The sequence below is a fragment of the Fundulus heteroclitus genome, chromosome 11 (assembly GCF_011125445.2).
Source record: "Fundulus heteroclitus isolate FHET01 chromosome 11, MU-UCD_Fhet_4.1, whole genome shotgun sequence".
Classification (NCBI taxonomy): Eukaryota; Metazoa; Chordata; class Actinopteri; order Cyprinodontiformes; family Fundulidae; genus Fundulus; species Fundulus heteroclitus.
Window position 1 is genome coordinate 4076235 of NC_046371.1, and position 20454 is coordinate 4096688.

The 20454-nt window shown below is 39.0% G+C and overlaps 1 protein-coding gene across 4 annotated transcripts in view; it reads right to left on the minus strand.

Moving 5' to 3' along the window:
- Positions 1–20454, minus strand: part of LOC105920355 (glycerophosphodiester phosphodiesterase domain-containing protein 5) — a 40825-nt gene that overhangs the window by 5110 nt on the left and 15261 nt on the right. For 2 of the 4 annotated variants that reach the window (XM_012855938.3, XM_036142755.1), the window contains exons 3-13: positions 19850–19953; positions 18461–18554; positions 16715–16774; positions 14642–14740; positions 14429–14522; positions 11448–11593; positions 9830–9912; positions 9558–9708; positions 4675–4899; positions 1786–1943; positions 1530–1677 (exon numbers count right to left, since the gene is read on the minus strand). In XM_012855938.3, the coding sequence (XP_012711392.2) occupies positions 1530–1677; positions 1786–1943; positions 4675–4899; positions 9558–9708; positions 9830–9912; positions 11448–11593; positions 14429–14522; positions 14642–14740; positions 16715–16774; positions 18461–18554; positions 19850–19953 (1362 nt within the window). The remainder of the gene's footprint in view (positions 1–1529; positions 1678–1785; positions 1944–4674; positions 4900–9557; positions 9709–9829; positions 9913–11447; positions 11594–14428; positions 14523–14641; positions 14741–16714; positions 16775–18460; positions 18555–19849; positions 19954–20454) is intronic. The other 2 variants (XM_036142756.1, XM_036142757.1) reach the window with 2 other exon arrangements.

Genomic DNA, 20454 nt, shown 5'->3' on the forward strand with positions numbered 1-20454 from the left:
TTTTTTCTGGACCTCGGATCACCCGGCTCGGACACTGGCCCTCCTATCGGATCCCGGATTCTGGAAATTCCCCCTGAGCTTCCTGCCTGTCGTCGTCGTTATCACGGTTCTGACCCTCTGCCTGTCCCCTGACCACCGAGTGTCATTAAAGATCCACCTGAGAGTCTCCCTGACCGGACTTTGGATCAGAACCAGAGTCGTCAGTGTTCTGACCCACCAGCCGCAGCCAGCGCTCACTGTCCCTGGATGGTGAGAGGGTTAATTCAGTGAAACCTGTGTGGTCACTAACCTGTTGTCTCCGCTTCCAGGAGTTTCTGCCTTCCTGGCCCGCGACCTGCTGCAGTTTAACTTTTAATAAACTGTCTTTAAACATCTGTTGCTCGTCTCGGTTGAATTCTGGGTCCTCTGTTTCTGGTCCTGATAGTCTTAGTTAATCCTGGTGGCTCGCATCTGTCGAAACGTTTTTCTGGGTGAGAACTGAGCAAAAGTGCACTGCTGCACTTTATCCTGAAACTATCCTGCAAAGTTACTTTATTCTGAAATCTACTGCAATTCACTGAAACTCTCAAGCTGTATGCAAAGGAAATTTTGTTCTGTACGCGCTCTGTGCATACAAAATGACAATAAAGTTTGTCTAAGTCTAAGTCTAAAAGTCCAGTTGCCTCCGATTTAAACGTGTTTGCTGGTCCAAAAAAAAAGTTAAAAAAACAAAATAATTGGACTTTTTTCCCGAAGTTTGAAGACGTTTCGTACATTTTATTATAATGCACTTTTTTTCCGTACATTTTATTATGTTTTAAGTGGACAATTAAACTAGCCTCGTGAGACCATCCTGATCTCGCGATGTTTCAAGGTTTCACTCGCAGATCAGTCTGGCTACCCTCCGTTGAAGAAAATTTGGAGCCGTTCACCAAACGAACGTCCAATCAGCGTTGGCTTTGAGGCGGGTTGAGGTGTGACGCAACGGGAAGCGCGTCAGTTCAGTCTAAAGAACATGGCGGCTTCAGCCGATGAAACTAGCGTTAGCGCGGCTATCGAGCAAGTTTTATCGGAATTACAGAGTATTTCTCTGCTGAGCTAACGAGCCTTTACTTGCAGCAGCAAGAGTAGCTTGGCTTGTGGTTGTGTTTTCGTCGTCGCTCATAACAGAGCGACGACGAATCTGATTGGTTCATTTGGCCCGTCTATCACCAACATAGACCAATCAGCTAACCAGTATTTTCGCCCCTTCCCAAAATTACTTCAACGGAAGGTTTCCAGATGGATATGCGGAGCAAATCTATCTGCCGGAGTCAGGTAACAATTAAACAGCATTTTTTTTTAAATCATTTTGGAGAACCTTTATTTTGAAGATGTTATTCCCAGTTTTGAACGACACAAATAAATAATTTTGCTCTAATTAATTACGTTTTTTGTGCCGTGATGAACGTAATGAGAGAAACGTCCTGAAACAAGAGGACGGGGAAAAGTCGCTGGACTTCAGACGAGCTGCAGAGAAGACGCACAGCTCCGTTTATAGCCGGACCCACCATGAGGAGCAGCGGGGCGTTCAGGGTCCGGAGACGCTGCGGGGCGTTGGTGGTGACCGAGTGGACGCCGGTGCACCAGGCCAGCGAGTAGAGCCACGGCTGGCTGACCACGTACAGGTTGGTGCTGATGTTCGCCGCTGCGTACTCACTGCAGGCGACAACAGCAGAGGCGTTGGTACAGAAACGACTCGATCTCCGCGGGTCTACGGGACTTTCCCCCTCTGCTCGGTGTTAAAGTGAGAAAAGGCGCGGCGACCTGACGAGATCGGCCGACATGGAGCTGTAGGGCAGGTTCAGCCTGACGATGTGGTTACGCTGCAGCTCCTCTAGAGGGAGGCGGCTCCCTGACGTCTGCTGGAGGTCGGGGTCCATTTGCTGGACCAGAGACCTGAGGTCAGAGGGCAGCCACAGCACCTGAACTTACAAAGACAGACACAATCATTCATTAGGCGGCATCTCTAAAAACACAAGGAAATAATAAAAAAAATAAGCTCATCTCATGACATTTGTTCCTCGCACCGTTTCTGCTGGTCTGGAGAACAAATTGATGTTTAATTTATTTAAACCAATGAAAAATTAACTGAATCATTCCGACTTTAAAGTAGTAAAAGTTATAGTCCAAATAATGTGCCTTATAGTCCAAATTTTTAGTCTATAAGGCACATTTTAAAACTTACATTTTCTCAAAGATTTATGGTGTGCCTTATATATGATTAAAGTTGTGCTTAGTGACTGATTTTATGTGATATTTTAATAATTTTTCTCCCCAGAATATGAGAGAATATTAAGAAAACTATAGCACCCTCTACACTCACTGGTACTCCTGGTGAGGATGTGCAAAAAGACTTTAAGATAAAGACTACAGCGACATTATTGCACATTTGACAAATATACCGTATTTTTTGGTCTATAAGGTGCACTTAAATCTTTAAATCTTATCATGAATTGATGATGCCCTTATATATCAGATAACCGTTGTGTTTACTGATTTTATGCGGTACAATGCGCTCATTTCTGTTAAAATGTGTAACTATGACTTTGGTTAGCAATGAAGCCGCTCAGCTCAATGGATATTAGGAGCATTACGGTACACTGTGTCACCACCTGATAGGACCCCTGAGCTGTCTACCAGACTGCCTGACTGTAATGTCTAAACTAGAAGTGCATTCATGTAAGGCAGCCTGGAGTACGCGCTAGCAACAATAAACCTAGTAAGTTAATTCAATATAAAAGTTACGTTTATTTTGGCCTTATGTTAGAAACAGAGCAGTGTAGTCCAGCTACTCTGCCCTCCTGATAGAGACGGATAGTGAGCTGTGGACATGGAGCGGCGCACTGCAAAAGGGGAACTAAAAGTAGTTAAAATGTCTTGTAATTAGTATACTTTTCTGTGATTTGAGCAGCTAAATAAGACAATTTGCTAATGGAATGAGTATTTTACACCTAAAATGAGATAATTAGATATCCCCCTAAAATGAGATAATTAGATATCCTGCACTTAAAATAAGAAGATGAAGATGAATTGTTTTAATTTTAAGGCCAAAAATCTTATCCCTTTGGCAAATGGTCTTATTTAACTGCTCAAATCAAGGAAAAATACACTGATTTCAGGAAATTTTACTTACTTTTAGTTCCATTTAACCCAGTGCGCTTTATGGTCCGAATAATACGGTAATCCAATAATAATTCTCTGTCAATTTTGATAATTATATCTTACAACTAACTAAAATTCAGTTTTTCAGAAAACGCAGAGATGAGGGGTGGGGGCAACATTCACAGTTTAAGGATCTGGCTGTTTACAGATGGCTGCATGCAAGCATTTTAGTGGAAAGGCGAGTGGAAGGAAAAACTGTACTCGTGTACTTTTCTTTCGACCTGATATAAGCGCATGCTTGAGTTTAGTGGAGATTTACGCGGTGTGGACTGCTGTTGGAGTCAGTCTGGTTCCATTTTTTTTTTTTTTTTTTTTTTTTTTTTTTTTTATCCAGTTTTTATGGAACTGTCTGGTTCCATTTTACCAGCAGGACTTGGTGTCGGCCCGCCCTGCCATAGGTACCATAAGCTGGTCCAATGACTCTGGACACTTTAGCGTCATGAAGACACTAAAAGGGCCGGTTGCACGTGTATAGATGATACTTTTGATTTCCTAATTTCATTCCAGTTCACAGGAAAATGTAAAAAATGCACAGTAACATTAAAGTAGCACCTTTAGGCCAAATTTAAACTGTTTATCTTAAAAAAATAAAAAAAAAGTCGATATTGGGGTGAGTTACATTTTAAACTCATCATTCTGCATCACTTTTTCTCTTTTTGGACATTTCTGGGGTTTTTTTTAATGTGTTGTGGGAAAACTGATACCTAGTGGCAGGATGCTGTTACTACACAGTTAAAAGAAAATTTACTACAGGAGGCAAAGTTTTAGCCACTTTGTACTATTTAAAAGGAGATATGCCTCTACTTTATGACATGATACGCCTTTTTTGGCTCTTGAGGGCCGGATAAATTGCTTTGACGGGCCGGATTTGGCCCACAGGCCTTGAGTTTGACACATGTGCCGTAAAAAAAAATCTATAGAGTGTTGTAAAGATGAGCGACACCAGAACCAACAAAGCAGATTGACCTGAAGGTCGCTATAAAGGTAACCTGGGCTTCCAGAACCTCAGCAGAACCAACAGCTGATCTCCTCCATGCCATTAATGCAGGAATTCATGCAAAAGGAGCCCAGACCCACCATTAAATGGCCATAGTGTTGAGTAAGTCCACATTTCTGTATTCAAAGTTATTTTTTTTATTGGCCTGATTTGAGATTCTAATTTTGGGTTTTCATTATCTGTAAGCCAGAATAATTAAAATCAAACATTTAAAATATATTACTGTGTAATAAATAAAAAATTTTCACTTTTGACTGAAAACTTACTTTTTAATGATATTCTAATTTATCTTAATGCACCGGTTCTCCCGTCTCTGTATGAATAAATATATTTTATTACAGGAAATAAATTTATGATTTCAATTTAGAGCAGGGAGACATTAAATAACCTATTAGAATTTTTTCCATTGTGTTTTTTTTTTTTTTTTCAATCAACACTAGAGGCGTAAAACCAGAGTTTTCCTGCAGAAACTCTGCGGTTTGAGCCCGTTTTACCTGAGACGACTGAATGGACGACACGTTGTAGAGGACGTCCAGAGTGCGCTGGATCCAGCTGTTACTGTACGGGTGGCCGTAGGGCGGCCGGTAGAGGTCAAAGATCACCAGCTTGTGAGTCTGACCTGCGAGCTGCAGGAAGTCCTGCAGGCTGCAGACCGACTGGTTTCCTGCTCGCTGGCGCTCCTCCTCACCCAGGGAACCAGCTGTTCCAAATGGATTTTGCTGAAAGGGACCAACAAAATAAAAAAAATAAAAAAATCAATGTGTTATTACTGTGGCGACACGCTGAGCAACACGATTTCCATTTGCTGGCAGACTGCAGTGATGCTCTAGATTCAGTCATGAGGAAAATACCGTCAACGTGTCCCAGTTAGGCTTTAAATCTCCATTTTTTTTTTCTCACTTGGACGTTTTAAATCATTCTTAGAGATTTTTCTCCCCAGAATATGAGGGGAATATTAAGAAAACTACAGCACCCTCCATACTCACTGGTACTCCTGGTGAGGATGAGCAAAAAGCCTTTAAAATAAAGACTTCTTTAACAACAACATTATTGCACATTATAAATTAGACAAAAATCCACCATATTATTCGGACTATAAGGTGCACTTAAAATCCTTAACTTTTCTTAAAAACCGATGATGCGCCTTATCTATGATCACCGTTGTGCTTACTGACTGATTTTATGTGGTACAATACGCTCAGAAATCTGTTAAAATGTGTAAGTATGACTTTGGTTTGCAACAAAGCCGCTCAGTGGATATTAGGAGCATTACGGTACACTGTGTCACTACATGAGGACCCCTGAGCTGTCTACCAGACTGCCTGACTGTTAGGGCTGGGTATCATCTAGGATGAGCCGATACAATACGATTCTCGATACGTAGCTCAGCTTGATTTGACTTGAATATCGATATTTATTGCTTTCAAATTATTACTTAAAGTCATTCAATCACCAAAACTAGCCAAATATTAAATTTATGTTCAATAATTTATTGAACATAAATACTGACAGGGAATTAAAGCGCATTTGGTTCAATGGTAATGGCGCGCTGTAATAACGCCCCCTAGGGGTTGGGAGGTATATTGATATTGAAAGCCAGAATACCGATATTAAAGATCAATATTGATGTTTTTAAAAATGATTTATTGATTTTTATGCACAGCCCTGCTGACTGTAATGTCTAAACTTGAAGTCTATTCATGTAAAGGCCCCCCCATGTACTCGGGTGTAGTTCACTCCCTGGAGGTCCACGCGTTCTCTGCATATACAGGTAAGTGCAGAGCTCAATTTTTACAACTTCTCAGCAACAAGCAGTCTTTACATCAAACTGTTTTATCTGTAACACCGAGCTTGATTCACTGAGTTGCTCCAATCAGGCGTTCTCCAGGACGCAGCATCTCAGTCTCTCTGTTCTCACTGACAGGTGGGAGCCTGCTGGAAAAGAAACGGCTTTAGGTGTTAAGCTAATCAAACATTTATCTATCCGATCCGTCGCTTCGTCCCACTGGCAGAAAGTCTGGGAATTCCCACTAGAAATGTAGGCAACAGTACGCTGGACTATGAAGGTAAAACGTTCGCAGAGAGTCAGAGCGGAGTTCACTAAGCTCACAGTATGCAGAGTATGTGGGAGTCTTTAGGCAGCCCGTAATACAAGCCAGAAACAATAAACCTACACTGCAAAAAGGGAAGTAAAAGTAAGTAAAATTTTCTTGAAATGAATGTATTTTTCCTTGATTTAAGCAGGTAAATAAGACTATTTGCCAATGGAGTGAGTATTTTTACCTCTACAATAAGATAATTAGACATCCTGCACTTAATATTAGATGATGGAGATGAATTGTTCTTATTTTAAGTGCAAAAATCTTATTCCATTGGCAGATGGAATATGATTAGTTAAGATGGAATAAAAGTAGTTACCTGCTTAAATCATGGAAAAATACATTAATTTCAAGAAAATTGTACTTTTAGTTCCGTTTTTGCAGTGTTGTAAGTTAATTCAACATAAAAGTTACGTTTATTTTGGCTTTATGTTAGAATCTGTCCTCCTGACAGAGACGGATAGAGAGCTGTGGACGTGGAGGAGTGGGAACAATATTTAATGCGCCTCATGGACCGAAAAATACTGTAATCCGACTACATTTATTCAGCGTAAGAAGAAAATCCAATGGGGAAGAAACAACTAGTCACTAGTGAGACAATTATAAACATAAATCGATGTAACTACAACATTTTTGATTCATCAATGTCACTCACACATACAGATGCAAACAGAAGAGTCAGACAACGACAGCAGAGAAAGGCGACAGTGAAAAATGTTTTTGTTCTTTATTAAATAATTTCACGAGGCATTCTCTGCAGGAAAAAAAAGCTGATAAAGGAACGTGGACCAACCGGACTTAAAGATCCAGCAGCAGGATGGATTTATGCTTCAGCAGAGTTCGCTAACACAGAAGGTGCATTTTCTCCTTCATAAGTCAGGAAATGAAAATGTGACAAAACTGAAGGTGAATAAGGAGCCCCGTTCATCTTCCCACCACAATAAGGATGTAAACAGGCTCACTGCTGCATGTTGTGGCTCCATAGAGACAATTAGACGCCAACCGGTTGTCTGGGAGCCGCGCCGGGGAGACGTTTACTTAACTATACGGGGAATTTCACCGGAGCGGTGAGATTAATTATTGAGCTTTTCAGAAAACCCTGCACCGAGTCAGATTTAACTCAGGAATGTAGAATCAGTGGCGTCTTCATTTATTTGTGACTCTCTGAACAACATCATGCGTTGTGGATTTTTTTTTTTTTTTTTTAGAACCTAGTATCTTATTTATGTCTTTGTATGCTTTAGCTTTATTTCCAGACAGACAGTAAGTGCTGCTGCTGAAGTATTTTCAAGACCATAATAAGTCAGAAATGCATATTGTCCACATTGAAAATATATTTTAAAATAAAAATCCATATTTCAATTTGTAGCATTTCTAAAAGTAAGTAGTTGGTAACAGATTTACAAACACGTCTACTTTCTAACCCAACAAAGGGTTTCGTGCTATGAAAGGACTGGTGAGTTTCTGTGCATTTACACTGGTCCGCCAGCAGGAGGCAGTGTATGAAGTAGTCCTTATCGTCCTGTTAACTGTATTTTTAATGTTGCATTAATTTTTTTTAGGGATGCTCCAACCCAAACATTGTTCTGCCGATCTTCTTCACGTACAGAAACAAGCCGAAGGGAACTTGATGGGAAGGGCTAATGTTCTGCTCTCACATGTTCGCCTCGCTTACTTTCCAGCTGCCAACTATTTAGCAACTTCTCAGACACTGCTAGCATATTTTATCTTCAAACGGCATAAATTTGTTGCTTATCAATGTTTGAGACTTTGGCAACTAGTAAAAGCAGCGATCGTTCTGAGTTTATCGTCTCTTTAACAAACAATCAGCTGTGAGCTCCTCCCGCTTTGATAGCTCTGACAGGCGAACTTCAGCAGGACTGAAAACCGCCTCGTCTGTTTCCCATTGAAAATGGTCATGCATGAGCAAAGCTTCCACTAGATTACAAAGCAGGATGTAAAAATATCATAAACATTTTATTTAACAGGAAATTATATTCTATTTTCTCTGAAACTGTTGCACTTAAATAGATCCTCCCTGTAACTGATTCACAGGCAGCCTCTCATTTATTCGCCTCATCCACTGTAGTGCCTCTGCTGTCTTTTGGTTAAAATTGACAAAACATGTTTAAATGTAGTTTGGATCGAGGTAAAATATTATTTAATACTTGAAATTATTTTATAGCGTTAATTATTTTTAGTTTGGAGCATATTTAGAGCGTTTTTAATCAATTTCTGTCATCATTGTTGATATTCCTCACTCCTACAACATACATTTTATTCAAGATAGTGTTTTAGCCTTTTGTTTATATAGTTAAGTTATTTATTATTTAAGTTATTTCTATAACAAATATTTAGTTTGTACTTCTTTTTTTCTTTCGTTCCAAATGTTAAAAAAATAAACCAGTCAGTGATCATTTTGTTTTTTTCACCCTTTTGTTTGATTAAAAAAGAATCAATAATGGTACCGATAAATACCAGATTGATAAGGAGTATCGTTAAGAGTAAGGCAAAGGCGAATTTATTTGTATTTCAGAACAGAGAGAATGCAAAGGGCTTTACATGATTAAAACATAAGAAAATAAAAACAGAATAAGAGCAAGTTGGAATAAAATGTAGAAAAAAATTTAACAAAATAAAACATGGAAAATGTAAACTAAAAGCAAATATTAAATATTAAGAGTATATCCATCCCTAATATACTTTTATGTGTTCCAGTAGGTTATTTTTCAGCCGTTTCTCATATTTATCTACAGCTCTTTGTTAAAAAATGTTCCTGCACTGCAAAAAGGAAACTGATATTAAGTAACATTTTCTTAAAATTAGTATATTTTTCCTTGATTTGAGCAGCTAAATAAGACTATTTGCCAATGGAATGAGAATGTCTACCCCTAAAATAAGATAATTAGACATCCTGCACTTAAAATAAGATGATGGAGACGAATAGTTCTCATTTTAAGTGCAAAAATCTTATTCCGTTGGCAAATAGTCGGATTTACCACCTCAAACCAATAAAAAATACACTAATTTCAAGAGGAATTTACCTACTTTGAGTTCCCTTTTTGCAGTGTGTGAACCTTTTGGAATAAAGCTTTGATGCCTTTTTATAATAACTTTATGAAAAGAAAAACGTATCGAGATAAATATCATATATCGTGGATTCAGCCCAAAAATATCGAGATGATATTTTTGGCCCGTATCGCCCAGCTGGAGCCATCAGGTGAAGGTTCTGGCTGCTCCAGGAGCTTCTGGGAGTTTGACGCTGATCTGAGACTCACCGAGAGGAACCAGGACCCGGCGTTCAGGCCCTCCAGCTCGCTCCAGGTGAACATGGCGGCCGGGGTGTTGGTCCGGTTTGGGAAAACCTCACGGACGTTGGTGGTGCGTTGGAGGTTGTGGTCGTGCATAAGGAACGGCACGCCATCGTAACTGCAGCCACAGAAGACAGAGAGCTTCGGTGAGACCTGAAGAAAGCTGCAGGGTTTCATCTTAACCGTTATCCTTCAGTAAGGCTGAAACATGTTCGTCTGGCAGCGCCACACAAACCGACCTGATGGCGACATCCGTCTCCAGACCGTCACTTCCTGCTTCCAGCGCCTTCTCAAACGACATCAGCGTGTTTTCTGGGGCGAGCTGCACAGTGGGCGGACCAACAGAATCAGAACTTTCATATCCAGCGAGCTGCAGTGGCTCATTATAAAACATTTGGACCGTTCAGGGTGCCGAACGCAGCCACCGTCTGAAAGAGCTAAAAGGTTCAGTCAGAACCAGAGCTCTGATTACCCAGTATGTTCCTAACAGCACTGCAAAAAGGGAGCTAAAAGTAAGTAAAATTTTCTTGAAATGAGGGTATTTATCCTTGATTTGAGCAGCTAAATAACATTATTTGCCAATGGAATGAGTATTTTTACCCCAAAAATAAGATAATTAGATATCCTGCACTCAAAATTAGTGAGATGATGGAGATTAATTGTTCCTATTTTAAGTGCAAAAATCTAATATAACTGGCAAATAATCTTATTTACCCGCTCAAATCAAAGAAAAATACACTAATTTCAAGAATATTTTACTCACTTTTAGTTCCCTTTTTGCAGTGAGAGCACTTTGCTCTCAGACTGCAGGTCTGCTGGTGGTTCCTAGAGTCTCTAAAAGTAGAATGGGAGGTAGATCCTTTAGCTATCAGGCTCCTCTCCTGTAGAACCAACTCCCAGTTTTAGTCCGTGAGGAAGACACCCCGTCTACTTTTAAGACTAATCTTAAAACTTTCCTTTTTGACAAAGCTTCTAGTTAGAGTGGCTCATGTTACCCTGAGCTATCTCTATAGTTGTGCTGCTATAGGCTTAGGCTGCTGGAGGACATCAGGATCTATTTCTCTCACTGTTAAATCAAGAATATAATTTAAAATTCTTCTTCTAATGTATAAAGCCCTTAATAATCAAGCTCCATCATATATCAGAGCTCTGATTACCCCGTATGTTCCTAACAGATCACTTCGCTCTCAGACTGCAGGTCTGCTGGTGGTTCCTAGAGTCTCTAAAAGTAGAATGGGAGGCAGATCCTTTAGCTACTGGATCCCACCAATTCAACTCAAGCAGATCATCTCGCAAACCAACCTTATCTATCTACACTCCACCATCAGTTTCAGGCCTGGGGGGAACATCCCTGTTCTCATACATCTACTTATGCATATTGAAGTATAATTCAGCGTGAAGGTTTCCTGCCGAGGTCTGAGCGCCAAAGACTTAAATTATTGTATCAATAAAATTCTTCTAATTGTCTCTTCTTTCCGTGTGAGTTTTTCAGATTGAAATAACTTGTTTCCAGCTGAAACATGATCGCCCACCCAGTAATTGTCCAATGGGAGGCTCGTACCTATTTGCTTAATTAAATCCAGGTGGCAACTCTTTTTTTTTTTTTTTTTTTTTTGGCCAGGCAGTGTATTCTCGTTGTTTGAGATGTACCTGAATGATATGAAGTTAAAAAAAACATTTCTCTCCTGTTTGGTCCAGGATTAGCCGATCAAAGGAAAACTGTTTCCAGTCACATGTGATCAGTCGGTTCTCATGAGAGCCAACATTCCCCTTCCTGTGACTGCATTTAAAAACTCGACTGTCGATTCATTCTCTCGATTCACCAGAGTTAAACGTGTTCGGAGCGACCCGGCTCACCATCGGCGCCCCCCTGTGGCCGATCAGGGCCGGAGCGGCGCCCAGGGTCCCTTTCTCTTTGATGCAAGGAGAGTACAGACCGAGAGGCACCAGGTAGAGGGTAAACAGGATGACCAGGTACAGGCCCACAATCAGCGCCCGCCGCACTGAAACACAAACCACATCCAGTTTTTTAATGATACACTGCAAAAAAGGGAACTAAAAGTAAAATTTTCTTGAAATTTGTGTATTTTTTCCTTGATTTGAGCAGCTAAATAAGACTATTTGCCAATGGAATAAGATGTTTACACTGATAATAAGTACAGTTTATGCAGGATATCAAATTATCTTATTTTAGAAGGAAAATAATACTTATTCCATTGGCAAATAGTCTTATTTAGCTGCTCAAATCAAGGAAAAATAAACTAATTTCAAGAAAATTTTACTACTTCCCTTTTTGCAGTGCAGCGGATGAAACAGGATAAAAATAACCATAAAATGTGATTTCTGCAGGTATTTGTTGCCTCATTGGGGTGGTATCCTGTTTTATTGAGTAATTTTTAGCAGCTAATTGTGGCTAATTGACATGAGCGACAGACACTTTTTACAGGAGCAGGTCCACCATGATGTTTTAGACTCAAGATTTATGCCCAGTACTGTTTGTGCAGATGAGATTACACAGGGGAGCCAGTTATAGGAAGAAATATTTATTAAAGACAGAAACATTTAAAAACTTGTCCGTTTATCCTGTGAAATTAAATATGAGTTCAGCAGAGATCTTTCCTGAACTAATTTTAAAACTAAAGAAAAACATTTACTATTAATCCATGGCAGATATTTCTATAGCAGGCTTTAAATATAGAACCCAAAAACTGGAGGAAAGGACAGAAGGAAAGGAGATAGGACACAAGGAAGGAAGGATGGAAGGAAAGAAGGAAATGACGTAGGACACAAGGAAGGAAGGAAGGACAGAAGAAGGAAAGGACGTAGGACACAAGGAAGGAAGGACGGAAGGAAAGAAGGAAAGGACGTAGGACACAAGGAAGGAAGGACGGAAGGAAAGGACGTAGAACACAAGGAAGGAAGGACGGAAGGAAGGAAAGGACGTAGGACACAAGGAAGGAAGGACGGAAGGAAATGACGTAGAACACAAGGAAGGAAGGACGGAAGGAAGGAAAGGACGTAGGACACAAGGAAGGAAGGGAGGAAGGAAAGAAGGAAAGGACGTAGGACACAAGGAAGGAAGGAAGGAAGGAAGGAAAGGACGTAGGACACAAGGAAGGAAGGAAGGAAGGAAGGAAAGGACATAGGACACAAGGAAGGACGGAAAGGAAAGAAGGAAAGGATGTAGGACACAAGGACAGAAGGACGGAAGGAAAGGACGTAGGACACAAGGACGGAAAGAAGGAAGGAAAGGAGATGGGACAGAAGGGAGGTTGGAAGGACAAAAGGAGAGAAAGAATGGACTCAGGACACAGGGAAGAGAGGTAGGACAAAAGGAGGGGAGAACAGAAGGAAGGAAGGAAGGAAGGAAGGAAGGAAGGAAGGAAGGAAGGAAGGAAGGAAGGAAGGAAGGACACAAGGGCGGGAGGACATACGGAAGGGAGGAAAGACAGCAGGAATGGACATAGGACACAAGGGAGGACAGAACGAAGGAAGGTAGGAAGGACACAGGGGAGAACAGAAGAAAAGCAGGATGGAAGGAAGGAAAGAGAAGGAATGGATGTAGGACACAAGGGAGAGAAGGAAGGGAGGTAGGACATAAAGGATGAAGGACAGAAAGAAGAAGTAAAAATAGGAGGAAGGGCACAAGAAAGGATATGAGGGAGGGAGGTGGGACAGGCGGAGGAAACAAAGGACATTAGTGAGACGATGGGACAGGAAGTCTGGGAAACGCTTATCCGTTTTATTCTTACTCATCTAAACCCAGAAAAACTGAGATCAAATTTCCAGCTTGAGCAGAAACTGAGAACAGATCCTGTGGTGCTGAAGACAAAATCTACGATGTAGATTATAAACGTTCATAAACGCTCTGAGCGCATCGATATAACAACACCAGATTACTGGAATGTTTATATTTAGACTATTTTAAATATTTGATTTTAATCACATCTTTTGCCACCGTCTGTTTTGACTCAGCAGGACGGTCAGAACCACGACTGTCGACCAACAATAATCAGTTTACATCCACTTAATAATTTCTTCGTTGAAATGCAAAGAGTCATTTATTTAATCTTCAAATAACGAGCAGCAGAAAAGCTTTATTTCTGTCAGTTTATATCACTAATATCACACAAGGCTTTGGACACAAACCTCTGTAGGATTTACAGGATTCCTACAGCATAAGGCAAGTTAAATTCAAGACTTTTTAATACTTTTTAATGCCACTTGAAATAAAAAGTTGAGACCAACTTCAAGATAAACAAGATAAACCTGGTTGCGACAACTTCACCCAAATGTTTATTTTAACATAAACCATTACTTTCTGGCCCAGTAGACATGTTTAAAATTTTGAAAAACATTCCATATAGGAAGAAAACTAAAAAACACACAAATTACAGATATATTTTATACTACTGAACTGAATTCACAAACATTGTTTTGTTCCCTACTAAAATAAACTATAAATCAGTTTTAAAAACCAGAACATAACCAGTGCCAACTCTTTTTCGCAGCTATGGTCCGGCCGCAACAGTTTTTATTGGTTCCGCTATCGAGACGGAACCTATAATGGTTCCATTGAGCCGTTTGGTAAATTAAAAAAATTATAATTGTGTCAATTATTTTACTGTTTGGTAAGGATTACAAAAATAAAATCCTATTTATGACCTGGTAACAATTTTAAGACCTAAGAAAGATTGATTTAAGACATTTTAATGCCAATTAAGGCCTTAGATTTATATTACAGAATTCAACGCCTTTTAAGACTTTTTAAGGATCCCCGGGAACCCTGATTTAGTCTTAAATTTATATTATTTTTATGCAAAAACAGAGCGCCTCACCGCTGCTCTTCATGCGAAAGATGTGCAGAGCAATGGGCCAGGCCAGTGCCGTCATCAGTAAAACGCCGCCAAGGTGCAAATAAGGCGCGGTCACCTGGTCGGGTTAAAAAAAAAAAATGACCCACCCCGCCCAAAATCAGTGGTAGAAATCAGAGAGGTGAAGACGACAAGGCTGCTGGAGGAGGAGGAGGAGGAGGAGGAAGAGGAGGTCACCTGGAAGGAGAGCAGCAGCGTCGTCCATTCCTCCCCCCACAGGTCAGACAGGACAGCTGTGGCTGCGATGGAGAATATCAGGCTGATCAGGATCCCAACCTGACCACAAACATGCAGAGGAGCAGCTTTACATGACGCTAGACAACCCGTTAGCTGCAGCATTTTATGTTTTTTTTCTTAGAGCAGCTTTCAGCAACATCAACGAAGAGACGTTTCTGCCGTCGTTCGTAACGTTTGCACTTCAAAAACTAAACTAAAAATAAGTCAAATTTTCTTGAAACTAGTGTATTTGTCCTTGATTTGAGCAGGTAAATAAGATTATCTGCCAACGAATGAGATATTTTGCACTTTAAATAGGAACAACTTATCTCAATCATCTTATTTCAGGTGCAGTATACCTAATTATCTTAGTTTACACTGCAAAAAGGGAACTCAAAGTAAGTACAATTTTCTTGAAATTTGTGTATTTTTTCTTGATTTGAGCAGCTAAACAAGACTATTTGCCAATGGAATAAGATTGTTGCACTTAAAATAAGAACAATTTATCTCCATCATCTTATTTCAAGTGCAGGATATCTATTTATCTTATTTTAGGGGTAAAAATACTCATTCAATTGGCAAATAGTCTCTTTTAGCTGCTCAAATGAAGTAAAAATATGCTAATTTCAATCAAATTTGACTTACTTTGAGGTCCCTTTTTGCAGTGTAGGGGTCAAAATACTCACTTCATTGGCAGATAATCTTATTTACCTGCTCAAATCTAGGATAAATGCACAAATTTCAAGACAATTTGACTTTTAGCTTATTTTGCAGTGTGTCTACGACCGCTAAATCTACAAGAGCTAAGGGCTGTGAAAATTTACTGTATAAATTATTTTATGGCTAAATTTAACTAAAAATGTTCATCTAATATTAAGTTTTAGACAAAGAAAATGTAAAACTTTTTTGCGAAGGAACAAATGAAATGAAACGTACCAAAAGAACATATTAACTGAGCCTGTAAAGCTGAATTCTCGCGGTATTTGCGCGTTCACAGACACACAAGAATAGTTAGTAGCTCTTAGTATTTTGCAGCCTAATGACAAAACAACCAATTAGAAAAATGATGTTGTTTTATTAGAAAATAACCTTTCTTTTACGTTTTTATTTAAAAACATTTAACAGATCTTTAACCCGGCACAATGTCAAAATCCGCCGCTATGCAGATGATTCACAGATTTATTTACCAATAATGCCAGGAGGCCGTAATCTACAACTTTGACTGGATCTCTGCGGTCAAACAGTGGCTAAGCCAGAACTTCTGTTTTTTAACTGAACCGATTTTATTTTATACCCTGGAGTTCCAGGTCAGAGCTCAGCAGTTCGTCTTTTTACTCCCACTCCCAGGACAAGAACATGTTACCTGTAATTTTATTTCTGTTTTATTTTATTTTATTTCTGTTCCCGCCAGGACCTTGAGGTCAGACAGTCAACATTTACTCACGGTTCCACGGACAAAGTCCAAACGTCAGGATTTTGGAATCAGTTTCCACCCCAGATCTCCCATCTATGACTGAACTTTGCCTTTTTTTAAATCAAAGCTCAACTTTTTTATTCAGGCTGATTTAATACTTAAAATTGTCTGGTTTTATTGACCTTTTTTTAACCCATTTATGTTTTCCTTTATCCATCTCCCTGTGTGTTTTTATCGTCATATACTGATTTTGTTAAGCACGTTGGTTACCATTAACGAGGACGTGACCAGGGTAATACAAATAAATGATTGAATGTTCTTGGACAAATTTATAAATGCGGAGGGCCTAATGAGCCACAGGTTGGAGAGTCCTGGTTTAGAAAGACGAAATGGGCAATGGTTCGAATCTTAAACTGAAGTTAAGACAATCTTCGCTGATATTCTACAGTTTTTTTCTAACAGTTACTACTCTACAGTCATTGCTGATGTCTTACCATCCTGTCATTGTGTTAACACCCATTCCTCTTACGCTGCACGCCATCAAACTGATAGAAACTTTTGTTTCAGACGGGGTGCAAAGCTCAAGCTTTATTTCACACAATGTGGAAAAATGTGGTTACCTTGTGGCTCCAGTGCAAATGAAGGTTCTGGCCTTCAGACAGCAAACACACGGCCAGGAGCTGCAGGAAAAAACACTAAAAGTCAACATGTGGATCCATAAGTGGAAAATCAATGAGTCAGGTTCTGTTATCAAGTTTACCAGAAGGTTTTAAACCTTGCTGTTGCATTTCCACCGAGCTGCCAGAGGAAATGCTGAAATAAACAGATCTTTATATTGCTTAATGTAGCATAAACAGCCCCTCTCCCACGTGTTGCTGCACACTGCCTCTCCGCTGGCTGAAAGAAGGATTGGACTCTTCCATCATTCAGAAGACGGACAGGTTCAGCCGTTTAAAAATGTTTTTATGAACAGAGCAGTGGAAAATAAGTGTGCCACCCACCAGTCCGCTTCTACTGCAACCACAGCTGGGAAGCTAAGCAGCTGACTGCAGACTGGACCAGAGCAGACAGCCCAACTAACCAGCCAATAACAGCTGAATGGTGCAATATTCAGCGAAATAAGGTGTTTATTCTGTATTTTTGCTGAAATCCACACATGAAAACATCAGTTTTACAAATAACTGTAAAAATATGTCCAATAATTGCGCTTTTCTGTTTTAATTAAAAACAATTGGACTGTGTTATACACTTTTGTGATTAAAATGTTTGTTTAGGTAAGCTAAGTTTATTTATAGCACTTTTCAGTAACACTTTATTTGTAATTTTGTATGTACAGAGTGCATACAGAACAATGTTTCGTTGCATACAGCTTGTAAATTACAGTATAAAGTGCAGCAGTGGTTAAAAAAGAAGACGTGCTGTACATGAACAGAAAAACATTACAGACAGGAAAAACAAAGGAATAAGCTCAATAAATCCTTGACTACAATTCTTTCACACATTAACCCTAACATACAGAAAGACTTAATTGTTTTTATTAATAAGAAGAAATAAGCTAAGTATATTCTTTGGGATTTATGATCTAAAGTTATTTTGTCCAACCTTTCCAAAGCTACAAATAGAATCATTTATTTTGTTTCATTTTTTTTTCACTGGAATGAGCTTCATCACCAAAAATTCAAAATTTCTATTCATACATTCCTCAAAGCTACAACTTTCTAAACCACAGCTAAAATGGGAGAATTGTTTCTATTCAGGATAAAGTTTCACTGGAACGAGCTTCATCACTAAATGTTTTAAGAAAGCTACAGCTTTCTGTGATCTGACCTTTCTGACACTACAGCTAAAACTCACACTACAGCTAAAAGCGTTATAAACACATGAAAATCTCTGATTGGCCCTCGCTTCCTGGGAACAAACAAATGCAAGTCCGTAGAAGTTGCCATGTTTATTTTAGGGTTTTTCCTGCCCTTTTATAACCCCCAAATTTTCATAATTTCAATTAAGAGACACATTTTAACACTTTAAATCCTTCCGCATTTTGGTTACTATAAAGCAAATTATCCTTATAACAGATCTTTGAAACCTTAAGATTTGGAAATTGATCGTGTTCTGTTATTTCACATTAGAATATTTTCATGCAAAAAATATACATTTCATATATATGTATATACATTGTACATATATACACATACACACACACACAGATATGACCTTATATGACTGAATGATTCACAATCTGGTAAAACATTTAAATAAAAAGCTGATGAGTTATTAAGGCTTTCCAGCACAGCACACTGGTTCTGATGTTGCTGTGAAATAAGGGCTGGATGAAGCTGATTGTGTGTGTTTGGTCTGTGCCTCACCATGAGCACGGTGACGTAGGTGAAGAAGCCTGCAGAGACGACCAGCAGCACCACAGACCAAGGAAACCAGAACCCCAAGTGACCAAAGTTAAACCTTTAAACCCACAAGAGAGCAAAGGATGAAACCATTTTTCCTTAAAACTTAAAAAACACACACAATCCAAAACTAGAATCAAAATACATTTAGTGAAATATTGCATTGGAAAGAAAATAGTTTTTTAGATGAGTTAGAACCCCTGAAGGGCCAGCAGAACAGAAGTTTGGACTTAATAAGCAAATGGGCCGAAATTTTATCCAAATAGCTGATCCCTGGTTTTGATGCTAAATATCAGTGAAACAATTAAATAATGAAAATCTACATGATCCAAGAAATAAAGTCTGATAAACATATATCGTATCAGTCCGATAAGTAAGACTGGGCGGATATTAATAACCGTTTGTTTCCATTTTGTTGCCGTTTGGGTTTCTTAATGACTTAAGTTTCCAAATGTGGTAGCAGGTTATTGTTCTGGAACCAGTGAAAAAGCTCCAGAAGGACAAAAAAAACCTAATAAATATAAAAATTATATATATAAAAATTAGTCCCCCTCTTTGATATCGATGCATCCCCATTGCACAAGGTCTTTTTTAGGGCAGAAAATCTGAATAAATTAGTTTTTCCCCTATTTAAGTGCAGGTCTTTTGCTTGATCAGATGTATAAAAAAAACAATCTTAGTGGGTTTTGAACAAAAAATATTCCATATTTGACCAAATTGACTTTATTTTATGAAGCTTTGTTATCCAAAGTAACTTTTTAACCCTATTTCTGAAAGAGAAAACAAAATGAATTAATTCAAAAACCTGAAAAAGTGTTTTTGTACTTCTTTCTCTCACGAGAGTTAAAGTTAATTAGTGCCTCTGAGGGGAAAAACAAAACAAAAATTATAATTATGTTAAAAGGACAGATTGCTTCTGGCAAAAACTGGCAAAAAAAAAAAAAGTTACAAAATATTTTAATGCATTTTGTTAAATTTATAAAATATGAGCTAAATGTTTCAAGCATGATAAGAATTTACTCAAAGTTAAGGAAAACAAGGTAGACTTATACTAATTTATATACTAATTCTGACTACTTGATGCGCTGCAGGAGGATGGAAGCTGCTGTTTGTGACGATGAATCTCTGTTTAACGAGACGACAATAAGCAACGGCAGCCGGTCATTTTCAGGTGTTCATAACCACACGTGCAGAATACCAAGTCAAAGTGATGCAACTGAGACCTGAAGTAATCTGACCCTGAGCAAATATCGCCTTCATCTGGTTCACATGTGAACTACTGCGGGGTGCGTAACGTTGTTGCACGCAGAGAAGTCTGCACCTCCAGCCATCGCTGCAGCTAAACTCACCCACCAGTCAAAGTCGTTGTAGTCGTTCTCCGCTTGTCCCCAGAAGTAGAGGAAGAGCAGCGTCAGGCAGAAAGCCACAACCAGCAGGGCGAAGGCGGCTCCTTCCAGCTGTGAAGCCAAACAGGTCGTTTTTACACAAATACATAAAACATGAGTACACAGATTTAAAAAATGCTCAAACAGCTACATTTAAATAATTAAATACATAAATATATAATTAGTATCTCCACCCATATACTGTGTTCAGCTTGCGCTCAGAAAAGCCGCAGAAATCATCTGGAATCCCGCCTAAAACTCTGAATTATGACCTGAAAGGTTTGAAATTCCCCAAGAACCTGGACTTCAAAATCCAAAATGGCCGCTCGGTGCACATTATACATATTTATGGTCGCAGTAAAACTGTCTGCTGTTTATTTATGGTTGAATCAACAAAAGACTGAGAAATGTTTTGGATATTTTAAATAAGTTTTACAGGTAAACTATTCTATTTATTCTATTTATCAATGTAGACCAGGGGTCAGCAACCTTTACAACCCAAAGAGCCATTTTTTACCTTGATGACTCTTTTGAAACAAAATAGCTTATTTTTATAAAAAATTTGTTTAGATT